The 20,256-nt window shown below is 44.8% G+C and overlaps 1 protein-coding gene across 1 annotated transcript; it reads right to left on the bottom strand.

The window, feature by feature from the left end:
* Nucleotides 1–1,737: 1,737 nt before the first annotated feature.
* On the bottom strand, nucleotides 1,738–20,106 carry BORA (BORA aurora kinase A activator). Its single transcript, XM_044286000.1, has 13 exons — nucleotides 20,016–20,106; nucleotides 18,778–18,964; nucleotides 17,019–17,125; nucleotides 15,793–15,838; nucleotides 15,605–15,686; nucleotides 14,345–14,410; nucleotides 13,905–13,961; nucleotides 12,388–12,617; nucleotides 9,588–9,735; nucleotides 7,517–8,091; nucleotides 5,211–5,342; nucleotides 3,613–3,772; nucleotides 1,738–3,517 (listed from the first exon to the last, which is right to left on the bottom strand). The coding sequence occupies exons 2-13, from the start codon at nucleotides 18,922–18,924 to the stop codon at nucleotides 3,483–3,485; spliced, it is 1,785 nt and encodes a 594-aa protein (XP_044141935.1). The 5' UTR covers nucleotides 18,925–18,964; nucleotides 20,016–20,106; the 3' UTR covers nucleotides 1,738–3,482.
* Nucleotides 20,107–20,256: the final 150 nt, after the last annotated feature.

Raw genomic sequence — 20,256 nt, 5'->3', positions numbered from 1 at the left:
AAATGGATCTTACGTTTTGTTCTGCCTAGTTGAAGATCTTGGTGGATAAGGATCTCAGATCAGTGTAGGTCCTCTGCTCGATGCCAGACAGAATGCCGCACGCTGCTCTAGTCACTTCCCGGATGTGACACATTTTCGTTTTCAAAGCGCCGAACAGGCAAAGCCGGCTTAACCCATCGGGGAAAAGGCGGGAGACGTCGCCCCCGGGAGCAGGCTCCAGATCAACCGGAGCGAGCCCTCCCGATACCCCCCTCTGCTCAGCATCAGCACAGGACCGCAGGGGGGACACCACAATCCAATATGGTGTTGTGGTAGGACTTCCTATCTTCATCTTCCTGCGCACAGGGAGACCTTTCTCCGCCCTGTCCTCTGTAGGGACAGGAAACACTGGTATTGGTGGGGCTTTAAACCTTTCTCTGTTCCTGCCTCTACAGAGGTCAGGGGTAAATCTCCTTGTGTGCCATCTTGGTGGTGATATGGAAAAATGCGGTTCGGATGTGGAACAAAAATATACAGTAATGTGCATAACTGTGTACAAAGCTGTCAGGTTAAGCCACTGATGTTGACACTTGCTAGATTGAAAAGGAAGGGGCCTTCCAACCATCCAAGGAGAGTCAAACTTAATGCAAAGGGTCATTCTGAAAAAAATCTTTTTGGAGTGGATTACTGAAGAACACTGATCTAGGATCATAGATCCCTTCTTGTTTTAATGGACTGGGACAAAGATAATTTATTTTTTATTTTTTATTGTGCAGAACTGAGCATCATGTTTTATTCTAGAGCAAATGGCGCTTAAAATAGCTCTAGCAGAGCTATTGGAGCAACTCTGGATATATGTTATATATCTAATCGGCAAGGGCTTGATACCCCCTGCAGCCATGCCGATCGGCTGTCTCCAAGTAGCTCCAGTTCTAGAACTACACAGCTCCATCCACTGTGTAGTAGTGAGCAAAACTGATAACTGCAGTGATGCTCCCACTCACTTCAATGGGAGCAACGCTGCAGTTACCTGTTCCCTCCATTACACAATGGACAGAGCTGTGCATTTCTGGAGCTCCTTTGAAACAGCTGATCTGTGGGGGTGCTAGCCTGAAGCCAGGCCATCCTTATTGAAATAGTCCTTTAACTTTCAGCATTAAAATATGAAATTTAAGAGCATGTAATGGGGAATAAAAAGCAGCAACTCAAAATAAAAATGACATTTATTATTGATTATCCAACATGGTTTACAATAATGTCTAAAACAGTATGTACATGGTCAACTGTAAGGCCCTCCCTTGAAATGAGCAGCAAAATAAAAATCAATCAAAAATTGTACAATGGTTTCTATAGAATATGGAAATTGTAAAGGAATTTTCTGGGATGGAAAGAAATTCTAATCCATTTACTGTTCCCGGTGACCAGTATCCCATGGTCTGGTGCCATGATTAGGCCACAGCGACCCATCACATTAGATCACTATATAAAAAGTATTTGGATGATACACATAATTAAAAGGGGTTGTCTCATCATGGACAATAGGGGCATATCGCTAGGCTATGCCCCCATTGTCTTATAGGTGTGGGACCCACACCTATATCAAGAATAGAGCCCCGCAAAAGGTGGTGGCTGGAGGACTCCGGTCCAGCCACCACCAAGTCAGCTCCCCATAGGAGCGTACCGCGCATGCGCGGCCCCCGCTCCCATTCACTTCTATGGTGCCAACGGAAATAGCCAAGCCAGTGCACCCTCCTTCACTTGCAGGGCCCGTTCTCGATATAGGTGCAGGTCCCAGCCGTCGGACCCACACCTATAAGACAATGGGGGCATATCCTGGCGATATGCCCCTATTGTCCATGATGAGACACTGGAGATTGGGATATAGGGGGAGTGTAGACAGCATATTAGAATTTCAGGTTCCTACAAGTTTACAAACCCACCACAAGTCCCAGAAAACCCATTACATCACTGATATGTGTAAATTAACAGTCCAGCAGCATTAAATCTCCCCAATTCCCACATTTTTGGCAGTATTACATAATGTAACATTCTTTCAAGTATCTTTATTAGTCTCACAGCTGGAACCAGCAAACTGCCTGTAAACACAACATACAAAGCGTTACTATACTTGACAATATACAAAGTTAGTTGTCCAGAAGGTTGTCCTAATGGTATGCGACATGTAGAGCCCTGTTTTGGACATGGAAATATTGCACATTTTTATTATACCAAGATATGGTGGATTGAAAACTGGATCCCTAGATGCCACAAAATTGCACTGCTTATGAAGTGGATCGTCACACAGCCACATGTACCCATTAAATCACAGCTTCAAAGATTTCACAGCATGTTTGCACAGAACAGGTTAAAAAGCATTAACCCATGAAACGGTAATGGGTCTGTTGGATGCTCCCTTCCTCCTCCTTGTAGTGAGGAGGAGTCTAAATGGAGAGGCAACCAAGCAAATCGCTGCCACTCCACTGAATGTCTATGGGGCAGATAAAAGTCTGTCTTAGCAGTCAGTCCCATTGACTTTGCATGCACTCTGCCACTTCGTGCAGTGTTTATGGGGCTGACTGCCGAGTACAGCTCTCAGACGTTTCCATCTGCCCCATGGACATTCAATGGAGCAGCAGGGCACTGTAGTTAGGCACTGAGAAAACAGGGAGCTCAGGACCTCCATTCTAATGATTAGTGGGGGTTCCAGTCGTCACACATTATCTATCCTGTGGATGTTTTTTTGTTCTGATATGAAGTTACAAAAGGAATTTGTGCTTGCCTATTAAACAGGCTGTAATCAGCTTCAATTTCTAGGAATTTCAATAGTCTATAGTGGATCAGCACCAGTGGTCAGTCACAACTATAGACCAGCACATAGCAATCACCAATGACTTATTTGTATAACACACAGCAAGTCATCTTTAAAAGGATTCACTGGTCATTAAATGGTCATTTGGTGGAGGTCACTGTATTTCCATTAACCGCTGTGGTTAATCTAGACAAGGCTGTCAGTATACTTAGAAAGGAAGGGCTAATTTCCAATAACAGGCACCAGTAGGTGTTACCCTGGTGGATGTTTGTAATGCATTTTAATGAACTGTGCAGCTAACTGCATGAAATAATTATGGGCATCTATTTTTACAGGCGGGTACACATTCATTCTAAAAATGTGCCAACTTTGCACTTTGTGACCATCTATTGCCTCCTATGCACAGAATAAAGTCTAGTGGTTTATAAAAGGATGTAGATGCCAACACTAGAATCAAGCATGTATAATATGACAGTAAGCATATGTCCGTACAGGAACTTTTCAGGAAATTCACCACCTCTAACCAATCAATGCAGGAGAATACTAAACGGAGGCATTGCTTTAATAAATAAGGCTTAGACAGTGGCTATAAACCAGCTTTTCACATTTGGAAGTTCAGTATTCACAGAGTCTCGGAACACTAACTATTTTCTTGTAAGGACCACGGGCATCGCTAATAATGTGGTATGGGTTTTCAGTCCATGGTCTGCTGTGGACTCTGGAGACGTACTACAGAGAAAAAAAAAGGAGCAAGAAAAGTTAGCAGGCTTGCACGTATGCATTACGCTATGGCTCCAGGTCACAGGGTAGCGGCGTTTACGTACCATTCTTACTTAATCTGTTGTATAGTCTGTCACTGCTGAGTTTCCAAGTTCCAGAGTGAAGCGCAGGATGCGTTTTGTGTATTTTATGAAGCGGACGCTCACATTCCGGAGACTCTGCTTCTAGAAGCCGATGGCCTTTAATATCAGACGTCAAAAAGTCCTTAAATCGGAGACAAAAAAATAAATAAAAATAAAAATCACAACATAAAAGGGTCCGTTCACACGTCTGCAGAAGGGACCATTCATTCATTCTCTATGGGCCCGGACGTGAAGCGGAGAGCCCATTATGGGCTCTCCGCTTCCGCATTTGCGGAGTGCGGCCCCGAACTTCCAGTCCGCAAAAGATAGAACATGTCCTATTCTTGTCCGCAGCTGCGGACACAAATAGGCATTTCTATAGCGGGTGCCGGCCAGGTGTGTTGCGGATCCGCAACACACCACGGACGTGTGAATGGACCCTAATAGTAACTCTTCAATTTAGAAACTGAAATATGTAGTATTGAACGGCAAATGGATATTCGAGGTAGGCAGCAAAACGTTGCTAGGGAGGTTCGTTCCCGACACGGCCTGCCAAATGTTTGATGCAGCAGCGGCCGTGAAGGAGTCAGGAGTGACATGGGTGCCGGGGACCAGAGTAAGTATAATCTATATGGGGGCATGTTTTATAGTTTGGATAACCCCTTTAAGATTAAAAAGGGATTAAGCCAAATATGTAGGTTACATAAACTTATGTACATTTACATTTTAACTGTAGGTATCTCAGCTTAAGGGTACATTTACACAACCGTACTTTTGTTCCACGTCCGATCCAAAGTCACACATAGAAATCAATGAGTCTACAGAGCAGCAAAAAAAATGCAAACAGCACATGGATATCATCCATGTGCTATCTGCATTCGTGCGGCACAGCAGCAAATTCTAGAGCAGGTCTATCATGCGGACAAGTGCAGGATGCACACAAACCACATCTGTATTTTGCGTATCTGCTATTTGCAGACTGCAAAATAGATATGGTTGTGTAAATGCACCATAAAGGGGTTGTCAGACATTAAAAAATAAAATAAAAAAAATCTCTGGTTCTACCTCTCTGCTTTGTTAGTGGTTCATTTCTAGCGTTCAAAGCAAGAACTTAAATTATCAGTGTCCCAGTTCCGGTCCCGCCAAACTGGAAGTGATGACGTTCCATATACACGCGCACATGACCACTGCTGGCCAGTTCAATGGCCTCAACAATGATGTGTCCTTGAAGGACATGTGACCACTAAGGCTCTGGAACCGGGACACTGTGATAAGGAAAATGTTTTTTTTTTGCTGCTTTTAAACACCTTCTGGCCACTCTAACTTTTTTTTAATGTCACACAACCCCCTTTAAGCAGATATACTACAGATTTTACTGGCGTAGACTCTAAATCACATAGGAGCAACCCTATCTAGACGTGCACACACACATTATGGGATCGGTTAGCATATTGCTACCAATATTTATGGCACAAAGTCTAGGAACAATCAACTATAGCAAGTGTGAACCATTATATTAGAAGCAACTACAAATGAAATGCTGTATATGGGGGAGGGGTGCAGAAATGACACATACATACCTTTGCTTTCATATGCTGAGACCCATTCTGCTTATCACAGATCTGGATATCATTTTCCTTGTAAACTCCATCTGTGCCAATTGTGTCCATCATACTGGACCCACATGTTTGTGTTGTGTAGCCACTGTCCACCTAGGAAAAATGAAAACACAGGTTGGGGGTCTAAAAGCACTACACAGAACTGTCCAATACAGCCAGTATCATCTAGTACGAAAAAGTGAATGATGATTAAAAATTGCATCTAAATTCTTGAGTTATGCTAACCTATTCTTCAGAAGTTCATGATATCCCCATCGGAGAAGGCTGGGAGGCAATAAGGCCCGTTTCACACGAGCGTTTGTCAATCATGTTTGTCAAGGGAACCTGTGGGTCTACTGTAGTGTAGGGTTATCAAGATACCAAAATATTGATTAGATTTTGATACCACGCAAAGAAAAAATAAAAATCACCACAAAAGCTGTGTGCATTCCGCATTTTATGGAACAGTCGGCCCATAATAGAACAGTCCTATCCTATTTTTGGGGGGAAGGAAGGTCCGCATAGGAGATATTTTTTTTAAAGGGAACCTGTCCCCAGGATTTTGTGTATAGTGCTGAGGACATGGGCTGCTAGCACATCCACAATATCCAGTCCCCATAGCTCTGAGTCCTGTACGTGAGGTGAGTGAGGGACAGGACTCATCTCAGGTTAATTTGCATATTTATCAAATTGGTTTTTTTACACAATAAAAGCACAGAGAGCTATGGGGACTGGATATTGAGGATGTGCTAGTGGCCATCTAGTAACCCATGTCCTCAGCTCTATACACAAAATCCAGGTGACAGGTTCCCTTTAAATATTTTAATAGTTCTGACTTTGTTGGGAAGTGGCGATACCCCATATGTTTAATTTTTTAATTGTTTATATATTTTCTATGTAAAATTGGAAAAGGGGGCGATTTAAACTTAATATTTTTGTGTTTTTTTTTAAACTTTTTATTTAAAGGGGTTGTCCGGGTTCAGAGCTGAACCCGGACATATCCTTTTTTTTTCCACCCAGACAGCCCCCCTGAGGCTAGCATCGGAGCATCTCATGCTCCGATGCGCTCCCGTGCCCTGCACTAAATCACGCAGGGCACAGGCTTTTTTTTTTTCTTTTCAATAACATCGCCAGGCGGAAACTTCCGCCCGGCAGTGTGTTCAGTGACGTCACCGGCTCTGAGGGGCGGGCTTTAGCTCTGCCCTAGTCAGTTTTACTGGCTAGGGCAGAGCTAAATCCCGCCCATCAGTGCCGGTGATGTCACTGGGGTTCCTGTCAGCCCCATGGAGAGCCCCGGTACGTCATAGGAACTCCTAAAAATGCCTTTGCCCTGCGCAATTTGGCGCAGGGCAAAGGAGAGCATCGGAGCATGAACTGCTCCCTGCTGTCGTGTGCTTTGTGCACACAGAAGCAGGGAGCTTAACACGGCAGCTATGGCTTTAGTAGCATCCTGGCTGCCATGGTAACCGATCGGAGCCCAGCGATTTCACTGCTGGGTCTCTGATCGGAAGCTGCCACCAATGAATATAACAATGGGGAGGGGAAGGGGGGGGGGGGGGGGCTGTTGGCCTGCCTAGTATCGGAAAATAGGAAAATAGCAAATCCCGGGATCGGATTGATTAGGTATCGAAATTTCGATACCCGGTGCAACTCTACTGGAGTGTACTCACATAATGACAAGAGTAGAGTAGACCTGCAGTCAGACTGGAACATACAGGCATCACACGGAGCATATTTCCTAGACTGAACATGCTTGTGTGAATGTGGCCTAACACCCAGTCTTCAATGATATGCAGAATGGAGGATGACGTTTTTCTTCAACCTTTGCTGAAAGCTATCAGAACTTTCCAGATTGGACACATGCATCTCTGCTGCTGTCCACATAATAACACTTCCTGACCTCACCATTATTGTTGGGAAAGCATGTGCATCCAAATCAGCACTCGTATCAATATCCACATTCTAACCTGTTTCAACAGTGGCAGCTACAGTAAAGGCACGTTTAACATAAATTTTGCAGCGGATTTCTGGAGGATTGCACGCTGTGTGTAGTAAAGAGTGAAATTTGCTGGGAACATTTAAGGAAATATAACCTTACATCTTGCAGATTTTTTATGGCAGCATGTGGATCAGATTTCTTAAATATCATCCATTTTGCTGCTACAGCAATACACTGGAATTTCAGCAACAAAAGTTCAGACAGAAAATCCCAAATTTATTTCCGATCCGGACATGACCAGTAAACCTTACAAACCCCAGGGTAATGGGAAGTAATGGGAGATTTTTACCTGAATGCTGCTGCTGTCACAAGGAATCACACTGCTCTCCGCTAAAGGTGACATGCACATGTGAGAGGTCTCAACGCTAAACGTATTACCAGTCATGAAACTGCTCATTGGAGTGTTATAATTCTCTGCTGCATCTTTCACCCAAATCTGGTCGTCTTCACTCTCCACAGGATCCACCATTTCCACAGTATCATTGTCCTTCAGTCCATCTGTAGCTGGCGTCATCACCTGCTGTATGCATGGCTTAGGAGATATGCCATCCACGGAGTCCATTATGTGAGCATCATGGGAGAAAGCCTCCATGTTATGCAGCTGTAACACAATATTGCCTTCAGGTAAGGACAGTGCCGGTGGAGAGTTTTCTTTCTCCTCCTCCTCCAAACGTTCAACGGTAAAAGGGATCTGAAAAAGGGACGTCCGATACTGTGGGCTCTCTCTGCAGGACTTGGCCTTTATCTGAAATAGGCTTTTGATGGGGGAGCAGCCTTCAATTAAGGGACTTGCAGTACAAGAGTCCACCATAGACTTTGAAGCTGGAAGACTTTCTGGTGAAGGGAAAGACAGCTTCTTCTGTTCTGCAAATACAGATTTACACATCACATTTATTAACAGGTCTATTTGTGAAAGAATAGCATCCACAAACTAAAGAAAACAGCAGGAGGCGGCAGCACCATCTCTGGAAGTCTGTTCGGATACATGAACCCAAGAAGAACTCGTGAAGTCAGAAGCTGGACAGCAAACACTTAGACCCTGCAGCTCCACTCACAAAGTAGGGAAACATTTCTGCGCAGAACAAGATGGAGGAAGTGGTGCAGCGGACACAGATCTTGCGTCTGAGGATGCCAGCTTACACGGGATGACGTGTGTTACCCTAGCGGAAACATTACTACACACAAACGTATTAGGATTTTTGGTTGGAAATGTTGAACAGCTACACTTGGCATCATTAACTTCTCACAAAATGTTTGATATTTCAGAGACATCAAAAATTATGTTTGGTGGGGGTGTTCGTGCAGAACTAGAACTAGGGAAGAAGGGCGTGCATATGGCGCTCTCACTCCTCACTGCAGAGGATGGACTTGAGATAGGCCCATAGACTTCGAAGAAATGCGTATCGTACAGGGAGCAGACCGTGCTTCTCTCTCCTTGTTCTAAGGATTGGTGGGGGTCTCAGCGCTCAGACCTCTACAGATGTAAATTTTTAATGTCTTTGTGATATTTCAAAAGTTTTGTGAAAACACGCAATGAAAATAATTGTTTCTCGAGTGCTAATCAGTACTAAATTCTTCTGTCTGAGGGCTAATTTAGATGGCAGTATGCTTTCTGCAAAAGTGCGGATCCGTTTTTTTTGCGGATTAGATGCTGTCCCATTCACTTTTATAGGGGCCATTATCTTCTTCTATTGCACGGCTCAGAAAAAAAATTAAACATGTCCTATACTTGTTAGTGAAAATCAGGACATGGCCCTATTGAAGTCTATGGATCAGCAAAATAACTAAATGCAATTAGTTTTTTTTTGCGGACATGCTGAACTGTCCGCAAAAAAAAAAACGGATCCGCATTTTTGCAGACAGCATACGGCCGTCTGAATGAGCCCTAAGTCAGAGATGATGAAACACTACTTTACAGTTGTCTAGCGCAAAGGTCAAATGTACATTGCATCCCTTATGTTTAGCAAAAAAAAAAAAAAAAACACCACTCGGCATATACAAGTATCACTAGGACTTCATTTAGATGTTGGAAGCCAAAACAATGGTCATTTTGCCCAAAAATAAAAATAAAATAATAATACATCTTTGTTTACAATAGGACCCTATAAGAAACACAAGTCTGAGGGCTTAGAGTGGCATGTCAGGGACTTCTGTTGGTGGTGAACATCGGGAAATCCGCCAGGTACACAATTATCACTGAGCCTCCCAATAAAGTGCTAAAGTAACAATCACAAAAGTTATGGTTATGTCTATGAAAATTAGATGGAGAAAACTTCAACTGAAAATCCCATTAACATCTATTGCTAGCAAATGCTCCTGAACTTGCAAAACTCATTAGTATATGCAAGCCACTACCTTACCGGCCATTGGAGTTTTTCCCAGTACAGAAGAGATGGGGGAGAATGCTGGTGACATATCTCTCATAGGGGACTTTTCGAAGAATGTAGGACTACTGCCCAGGCTATATGCTCTTCGTCCACCCTGGATTGGGCTTGAAGAGAACTGACCCTGTTAAGCAGAAATAGGAAGTAGAAGTGATTACATTGAACAAACACATAGGGTTATAAAGAGGTGCTCACGGAGGTTCTCTATGTGAACTATGCTAAGGCTACTTTCATATCCGCGGTCTTCAGATCCGGCAGGGGATCTCAAAAGTACCACAGGAAAACGCTTCCATTCTAATAATACAACCGGCTGCATCCGTTCAGAACGGATAGTTGTATTATATCGAAAATGAAACCGGATCCGGCATGTTCAGTTTCCCATGCCGCACACAAAAATGCTGCTTGCAGAGATTTTGCGTCCGGCATGGGAACACAACAAACCGGAATAGAATGCATGCTGGTGCACTCCGTTACGGTTCGTTCAGTTTTGTCCCAGTTGAGAATGAATGGGGACAAAACTGAAGAGTTGTGCTGCGGTTTTGAAAGCATATGCTGGATCTCAAAACCGGACAGCACAACGCAGATGTGATAGTAGTCTAACACAGCCTATGCCCAACACTTCATGAAAGGGATGGAGTTAGTAAGGCGCCTTCACTGCTATGAGAACTAAACTTCAACTATTAACACGAAACAACTCAACTTATAGGGGTACTTTGAAGGAATATTGCTAGGACAAGTCATCAATGTCAGGTGTGAATCCCACCTCTAAGACCTCCACTTGTTTCCATAATGGTCCCCCCAAAGTGAAGAAAAGTGAACTACGCATGCATGGCCACATCTCTAGTCGCTGTTATGGGACTGCCGGAAATAGCCATGCCAGCTCGGCTATTTTTTGAACTCCCCAAGTGGTCAAATGAGGGTGGCCACGCTTGCACTCTCCTTCACTTTGAGGGGCCCATTCTGGAGACAGGAGCAGGTCCCAGAGGTGGGACCCACACCTGACATTGAAAGCATGCCCTAGCAATATGCCTTCAAAGTCTGAGATAGGTATACCCCTTTAAAGGGGGTTGGCTAGCTTCTTATATTGATTACCTTTCCTCAGGATAGGTCATCAATATCAGATGAGCGGGCTGCCGACTCTAGGCACCCCCACCGATCATCTGTTTGAAGAGAATGCAGTGAATGGGGACAGAGATGCTGCAAATACTTCTGCTCGGGGCTGCGATATCGACAGTAAACAGTGAAGAGAAAGCAGCCGCGTATAAATGGGTTCTCTTCAAACAGCTGATCGGCGGGGTGACGAAAGTTGGGCACCAGCCGATCTGATATTTATTGATATATCCTGAGCATGGTTCATAATTATAGGAAACTTGGCAATACCTTTAGGCTGGTTTTACACGGGTGTTGCGGGAAAATGTGCGGGTGCGTTGCGGGAACACACACGATTTTTCCGCGCGAGTGCAAAACATTGTAATGCGTTTTGCTCTCGCATGAGAAAAATCGCGCATATTTGGTACCCAAACCCGAACTTCTTCACAGAAGTTCGGGCTTGGGATCGGTGTTCTGTAGATTGTGTTATTTTTCCCTTATAACATGGTTAGAAGGGAAAATAATAGCATTCTGAATACAGAATGCATAGTACAATAGCGCTGGAGGGGTTAAAAAAAATAAAATGTAACTCACCTTAATCCACTTGATCGCGCAGCCGGCATCTCCTTCTGTCTTCATCTTAGCTGTGTGCAGTAACAGGACCTGGTGATGGATCATGTGATGACCGGAGTGATGTCACCACAGGTCCTGTTACTGCACACAGCTAAGATGAAGACAGGAGGAGATGCCGGCTGCGCGATTAAGTGGATTAAGGCGAGTTAAATTCATTTTTTTTTTTTAACCCCCTCCAGTGCTATTGTACTATGCATTCTGTATTCAGAATGCTATTATTTTCCCTTATAATCATGTTATAAGGGAAAATAATAATGATCGGGTCTCCATCCCGATAGTCTCCTAGCAACCGTGCGTGAAAAATCGCACCGCATCCGCACTTGCTTGCGATTTTCACGCAACCCCATTCATTTCTATGGGGCCTGCGTTACGTGAAAAAGTCAGAATATAGAGCATGCTGCGATTTTCACACAACGCACAAGTGATGCGTGAAAATCACAGTTCATGTGAACAGCCCCATAGAAATGAATGGGTCGGGATTCAGTGCGGGTGCAATGCGTTCAACTCACGCATCGCATCCGCGCAGAATACTGTGAAAGGGGCCTTAAGGCTACTTGCATACCGGTGCGGGCTTACAAACAAATTTTCCAAGCGGAATTTCAAGCTTTTTTTCTGTGTTTTAGCACCAAACTCTCTATACGTTAGTTGTGCATTTTGATGCAAATAAAAAAAATATATATATATAAAACACACAAAAAATCTGCATGGAAAAAATACTTGATGTATACATTAAATTTGGCAAATCTCATTTGCTTTGCTGGTGCTGTATTATGCTGCAGTTTTTCCACGTGAAAATCCACAACACAAGCAGGAGGCCTAAATGGGACCGGTTCGAAGCTCCCCTACAACACAGAGGGCATTACAAACTGCTCTCCCAGACAATCCCTTCTCATATGTGCAGCAGCCAGGTATTAAGCATAAACCTAGAGACATGCCATCACAAGCCAGGAATTTCTGTCTAAATAGTATAGTTAGGGGCCTGCTAACATTTACCCTTTCATAAAGATGTGGTATAAATGCATCATTCTAAAATTGCTATAAAACACACAATTACCGAGCTGGGTGTCTGCATAGGACTTCGACAACGGACAGGGGAAAGATCAAGCGAGCAAAGAACACCCAGGGAGGCCGGTGGGGCTTCATAGGATCCCGGTGGAGGAGAACTTGGAGAGGAACACCCTGATCCATTGCACTGTCCATCCAAGAATAATTTTCTACGAAGAGATGAGGAGCTCAAGCTTTCCTGCGACTGATCTGCATTTTCCTCTGGCCGAAAATATTCACCTTTAACATAATTAAATGCAGTTTATAGAACCTTCACATTCATGCATCCAAGAAGGAATCAGAGAAAAATGACAATGGATCAGTATTAATTCCATGATAAAGTAGTACATTGTGATCTAAGAGTTACAACATTGTGCAGTAGCTGCCAATCTGGAGGTCAAGGATTCTCAGTCTTATCTTTAATCTGTCTCTATTGACCTTCGGTCTCCTTTCGCATAGCCATGAGCAATCCAGGAAATACAGTTTGTGAAATGGCCTCATTTTTAAGTCCAACCTGAGCTCATGGCATCGTAGTGATTTATGATGCTGCGAGTTTCAGCCTAACCAAGGCCTACTGTCCTGTACTCACTGCATCATTTGAGTACGGAACATAATACAGAAAAAGACATAAATCTGTCTTAGTATCATCAGATGATGCCACCGTAGCTCCGAATTATTTTTTATGTTCGTTATGCTATATGGTGCCACATGTAAAATAGTGCTATAATTAGTCACTGTCTTAAACAGCACAGTTCTGCTCCCAACACATTGCTCAGCTGTTCTACTTACTGGACACTGGATTATCTGCATGTGAAGAGTTATATCCCATAGTAAAGGGAGGAGAAACAACCACATTTCAGAGTACAGGACGTCACACAAGTAGAAGATAAATGCCATGGGCGTTATAACGTGATTGCATGTCAAACTGGCTGATGCCTGTATTACATTGCACGATATAGCAAGCAATTGTCGGGAGGGAGGCATTCCTTCCCGGCAATCGCCTGCATGTTAGCGGAAGAAAACCGCCGCCATTACATGCAGCAATCTCCTCTACAGTATAGGGAGAAGTGATCCCTAATGCCTTCGCTCGTCCCGAGGCTGTCTAGTTGTTTGCCGGCAGCAGATCGTGATTACACAGCACGATGTGCCGCCTGCAAACCATTATTTTTAAGCCTGCAGCGGCAGTATTGGACTGCCAGATCATGAGCGCTCCTGCAAACGGTCGTTAATAAAAGACTGGTCAGTTGTCAGCCACTTTAATACAGCCTTCCAACCGCAGATGTAGAAGTAGCTTTACAGAGGATTCTCAGACCCCATTTTAAGGGGTTGTCTCACATCAGCAAATGGGATTCACCACGTGACCCCTAGATACGAGCAGTGTATAATGTGATGGAAAAATAAATCCAGCCACCAAAGGAAACAATATGGACAATCACAATACATTAGTAACTTTCTCTACATGATAAATGCCATTTGCTGAAGTGAGACAACCCCTTTAAGCACACAGATCATTGACAATGTACTTACCTAGAACCTTTTCAATACTGAAGTCGATTGGTAAAGATAATAGTGTTTGGCAGGCAACTACAGTTAAAGAAGAGAAAAAAAAAATGCAGAATGAGATGCAGGAAAAAATGTTTAAATGTACTAGGGGGGGGAGGGGAGAGACCTGTCAGTCTTGAGCCCCAGGGCACTGGTGTAAATGCAGTTAATTTATTAAGATACATGCCTTTTAATGAATTAGGCACATCTCGACTATTCATGCACCAGATAGCTAGGAACTAGCGTAAATTTCACCTATAATTTACAGAAGTTTCTGGACTAATATATAGTCAATTTGCTGGGCCACGCAGGAGCTTTGGTAGTCAGCTATGCTTACAGTTATCTGAAACCTTTTATACAGTCCTGCCCATTTTGCATACTCCTAGCTAAAAGAAGAGATGGTCTGCTTTGCTACATATCATTACCTGTGCTCTTTCCAGAGACTACAGCTTGCTCTCTTGCAAGAGGCGATTCATTCATAAGATCAGCACCTGCAAAACACATCAGATTTCATGACAAAAAAAAAATAAAAAAATCATTCACAGGGATTCCCTCTCGAGAAAATGGATTTGAATCTATATGGGCAGAACTTTCCCAAGCTCAGAGACCCCCACCGCTGCTGCTCACAACGTGCTCCACTTCCTACTCCTGCCCCAACACAGCAGCAAATAGCTGTGAAGCCGCTCACCAATAACTGCTTGGGACGGGCTGAGGGGCATGTTTGGCCCTGTTGAGACAAGAGAAGGAAGCAGGGTGCAGCGGGGACCCTGGCAACGTTGAACTGCAGCATGTGCAGCCCTTGGGACAACTTTTTCCTTGCACCGGAATGCCCCTTAAAAGGGACACTGACAGGGCCAATAAGCATATTGAGGTCTATATATGTCACTACAGGTCTTATAATGGGTATTACAATCATATAAGTATCCCCCCTGTCCACATTATACAAACAGTAAACTAAGTTTTAGACCTGCTCCAACGGTCTGCAATCTGCCCCAGGGGCGGCGTTTCACTTCTCTTGTGCCCAGCCAGCCTCCCCAACTGCCGATTTGAAGCGCCGCCCAGCTCATGAATACACAGTTTGCTGGGCGGCTTCTGCGGTCCCCGCTCTGAAGCGCTTCGCTTAACAGTGCCCGGCGCATTCGCCCGGATCTTGTGAAGTCGGGGACAGTAAGCGCCGCCCAGCGAAGTGAATATTGATGAGCTGGGCGGCGCTTACTGTACCGGACTTCACAAGATCCGGGCGCATGCGCCGGGCACTGTTAAGCGAAGCACTTCAGAGCGGGGACCGCAGAAGCCGCCCAGCAAACTGAATATTCATGAGCTGGGCGGCGCTTCAAATCGGCAGTTGGGGAGGCTGGCTGGGGGCAAGAGAAGTGAAACGCCGCCCCTTGGGCACATTGCAGACTTATATGATTGTAATACCCATTATAAGACCTGTAGTGACATATATAGACCTCAATATGCTTATTGGCCCTGTCAGTGTCCCTTTAAGTGCACCAAGGGCAGGCCCACCAAGAGACCCATAGATAGATGCTCCAGAATTGTTATTACAAGGGCAATGCAAGTGGCTACTAAAACAGACATGTCAGGAGAGGGGCAATTCCCATTTTTGCCAATCATAGCTCTACTGGCCTTATTTTGTGGTGCGTGCAACAACGATCAGCCAGGGACCTGTGATCACTTACATTTTGTGGAATGAAACTGAGCAGCTTGCTTCCCTTCGTGTTGGGTCCAGGGTGATGGAACAATTGTCCTTTTTGTGAAAAACTGAGGCCATAGAAGAAAATAATTACTAAAAGCAATGTCAGCCATATAACAAATTCCTGACCTCAGAAGTCACTGATCCATCAAAATGCACATTTCAGTTACTTACCTCTTCAATGGCCTTTTGTCTTCTCTCTTCTATTTCTTTATCTAGCCTAATGAGGGGAAAAAAACAAAGTCTGAAGGGTACATGCCTATTGAAACCATTACAGGCTTGTCAAGTTCTGTGGGTTTACCACACAGCACACAGGATAAAAGAAGCATCATACATCAGGGGTTTTCTGTGACGTGATCATAAAATGACCATATGGCTTCTAATTCCTAAACCTTGTCTACCAACTGCGACAGTTTGGGATTCCATCTACTCTCCTTCTAGAAGTAGCCAGATCTCGGCGAGAGCTGTAGGGATCCGCACATGGATGACTGGCAGCTCACTGTACTGAAGCAAAGAACGCTGTGAGAAAACGGATGAGCTGTGAGGCAAGCATGTTGTTGGACATGTTAAGGGAAGCATTTTAGCCACAACTAGGGCACCGGGTTTTCAGTCCGTGTCTCTGCACCGCAAAGAAATAGCGCAAGCACTACTTTTTTGCAGTGCGGACCATTGGATGCTTCCGCAAATGGCGGGCACACAGTCAGTGCCGTGCATTGAGGACCGCAATTTAGGGTCCGGAGCACAGGCATGGCTGGCACACGGACAAACACTGACACACAATATTGTCTTGAGGTTATGACCAGACGAGGTGTACTTGTGTAGAGAAGGGTCGGCACTGCTGGATGGACGCGGTGCACGAGTCAGTGGGTAGACGTCCCAATACTTGCAATGAGAGGAAAAAAGACCGACACTCGCGAGTGCCGGTCTTTTTTCCTCTCAGACGAGGTGTACGAGTGGTGGCATGATGCTCATAACGTCTATCTAATCTATTGTACACACACTTATTCTGGATATTATGCTACTAATATCCAAAATGCCACCTGGTGCACTGGTTTGAAGGGTGTGGCAAACACAATTGAATCCCTTCGGGGCACAACATGCTTGGTTGGCAAGAGAGGCACTTTCTTTTAAATGTGGCCAGTAATTTGAATGGAGACTCCGACAGCAATTTAGAAAGAACATTTAATGGATGCGCTTCCTAAAAAGGGGTCAAGAGTCCAATAAAGCATACCCTTCATGGGCCTGATCATTGGAACATTGCCATACTATAAATGAAGCTATCCCCAAGTTCTAGGAAATGCTTTGGAATAGAGGTGAAATAGCAAACTGAGCTGTCAATGAGCAGCTCTGATGGCATTTTACAGTTCCGTTTACAAACCAGATGATGAAACGCAACTTACTTGGCATGGCTTAAATACAAAGCTTGGCGATGAATGTCCTCTGGGTCAATATCAACTGGGTTTATTGCAGCAAGCTGATCGATTGACCATCTGAACTGTCGTGGAGTCTGGAAAATAAAAACAGACATTTTACCCCAATGAGGTGAACCCCTTCCCTACGATTTACTAGGCATATGGATGTCTGGGGCAAGGAATAAGTGAGGACGTGTTGCATTACTCAGGTGGTCATTCATCCAAATGTAAGGCTAGCCGCAACCTCCCCTGGTGATACCAGCAGATCGCTGCGAGTTTCAGGAAATTATTGTACAGAATGATGATGCCAGTGTAAGAAGAGCCTATCCCAAATGAAAAAGGCCTGACGTTTAACGTTTTGTCCTCTCCTCCAGTTCAATGAGTGGGAACAGAGTTACAGTAAAGGCACGGGCGCTATACAGGGTACACAGCCATTTGCCTCCAGTTCTGTACTCTTCTGGCGGTGCCTGCTTCTGCTAGCGGTTGAATGGTGGTGTATCAACATTGAAGTCCTGGAAAAATCCTTTATGTTCACATGGAGGAATGTGGACGCTGTGAAAACCCGCCACGTATCTCATCTCTTTCCACTTTGAATGTGGAGGACCGCAGTTTAGCCCCCTTTAATAAGCTAAAACGAGAGCAGACATCTGTCCAGATGCCACGCCAAGAAGGGACTTAAAACTGCTGGCCAAGAGGACGACAGCACTGCCTCCCGTTGTAAACAATGGGAGGGAGATACCAAGCGGCCGCTGACGGAATCCACGTAAAAAATCCGAAAGGGCAAATTTACAGTGTGAACAGCTCCTGAAGGTTTCATTTTTTTTGGACAAATTTTGGGCTCACCCCCACCCTGTGGAATGTAGCATGGATAGAGGGAAGCATACTTACCTGCCCCCCCCTGCTTGGTTCTAGCTTCTTCAGTCCGCTTCACTTACGAGCTTTCGGAAAGGACTGTGGTCATGTGAGCTGCTGCAACCAATGTCCACAATGGTGAAGTGTCCCCCAAGAGGCACGCCACTGGGTCATCTGCGGCTTGTGGTACAAGTCACTACTGTGGCCAGCGATTCCCTACAGCTCCACAAGTGACCGCCATCTGTGAATACAGCGGTGGACTGAAAGAGTCAGAAGCAAGCAAGCTTCCCTTCACAGGAAGAGAACACATTTAAGACAGCCAAACATTACAGCGGTTGGCTAAACACTCGGCTAAGGATACTTTCACACTGGCGTTTTTTCTTTTCCGGTGTCGAGTTCCGTCACGTTCAGTCCCTCTTCCGTTTTTTGGCCGGAGGAAATACCGCAGTATGCTGCAGTTTCTCTCCGGCCAAAAATACTGAACACTTGCCGGAAAGCTGGATCGGGCATTAAGTGTTCTGGCAAAACGGATCTGGCTTTCCGGTCTGCACATGCGCAGACCTTTAAAAATGCAAAAAAAATAAAAATAAAAATTATATATTATATATACCCGATCCGTTTTTCAAGATGACACCGGAGAGACGGATCCGGTATTTCGATGCATGTCAGACGGATCCGCATCCGTCTGACAAATGCCATATGTTTGCGTCCGGATTGCCGGATCCGGCAGGCAGTTCCGGCGACGGAACTACCTGCCGGAATCCTCTGCCGCAAGTGTGAAAGTAGCCTAACAAGACACCCCCATACGACAGCCGGATGCTCCTGGTGAAATCCATCATATATGTATGATAGCGGGGCTTCCAGGCAGCTTATATCGACACTACATAGGGCTTACTGCGGAAGACTTTTTTGGCTTGAAGACTGTTGGGCTGGAAACAAACGGTTCATGTAAACTGCAATAGTCATTCGGACTCTCAAAAGGATTGAGGATCTGGACACGGCCTGGAGTCTCTGGGGTCAACTGGGCGTGGACATCACCCATTTCAGAGGAGAGGAGCGATATATTGAGCAGTAATGTAAACCTACAAAAGGAAAACGGAGAGGAGAGATAAAACGAGCAGTAACGTAAACCTACAAAAGGAAAACGGAGAGGAGAGATAAAACGAGCAGTAACGTAAACCTACAATGGAGACCAATATAACGAGCAGTAACGTAAACCTACAAAGGAAAACGGAGAGGAGAGATATAACAAGCAGTAACGTAAACCTACAATGGAGACCGCTATAACTAGCAGTAACGTAAACCTACAATGGAGACCGATACAACGAGCAGTAACGTAAACCTACAATGGAGACCGATACAACGAGCAGTAACGTAAACCTACAATGGAGACCGATACAACGAGCAGTAACGTAAACCTACAATGGAGACCGATACAACGAGCAGTAACGTAAACCTACAATGGAGACCGATACAACGAGCAGTAACGTAAACCTACAATGGAGACCGATACAACGAGCAGTAACGTAAACCTACAATGGAGACCGATACAACGAGCAGTAACGTAAACCTACAATGGAGACCGATACAACGAGCAGTAACGTAAACCTACAATGGAGACCGATACAACGAGCAGTAACGTAAACCTACAATGGAGACCGATACAACGAGCAGTAACGTAAACCTACAATGGAGACCGATACAACGAGCAGTAACGTAAACCTACAATGGAGACCGATACAACGAGCAGTAACGTAAACCTACAATGGAGACCGATACAACGAGCAGTAACGTAAACCTACAATGGAAAACGGAGAAGAAGGACATAAGCAGTAATGTAAACCTACAATAGAAAGACATTGAGGAACTATATAACAAGCAGTAACGTAAACCTACAAAGGAAACCGTGCGGTCACCCCTCATCACAGGACTGGTAAGCAATACTCTTTCCACAATGGACACCCCATTCCATTAGGTGTAAAACCAGCTGGGGCTGCCCCCCTCTGTATCATATATGTGTCATGTAACATCCTGCACACTTTACATTACACTCTGTGGGAAACCAGGTAACCATACATAACAAAGTATTGCGGGACTACAAGTCGCAGCACAGCAGGTTTCCCTGTAACACACCGTCCAGGACGAGCTTCCAGCACCGCTTCCTCGTCCCTCCCGCTTCAGACCCCGCCACCGCTCCACACAAGATCCCGTGCACACTCTTTACTGCCGTTCCTTCCTTCCAACCAATCAAAATCGCCAACTCAAAGTATCGTCCAATCACAGTACACGGAAGGGGAGGGGTCTTTAGTGTAATAGCGTTGACCAGTGAGCGGAGTTCCGCCGAACAAATTCGAATGTAATCCCGCCCCCTGTC

Source organism: Bufo gargarizans, chromosome 3, assembly GCF_014858855.1.
Source record: "Bufo gargarizans isolate SCDJY-AF-19 chromosome 3, ASM1485885v1, whole genome shotgun sequence".
In the NCBI taxonomy this organism is placed as follows: domain Eukaryota; kingdom Metazoa; phylum Chordata; class Amphibia; order Anura; family Bufonidae; genus Bufo; species Bufo gargarizans.
The sequence above is the reverse complement of the archived record's forward strand: the minus strand, read 5'-3'. Positions and strand labels throughout refer to the sequence as shown.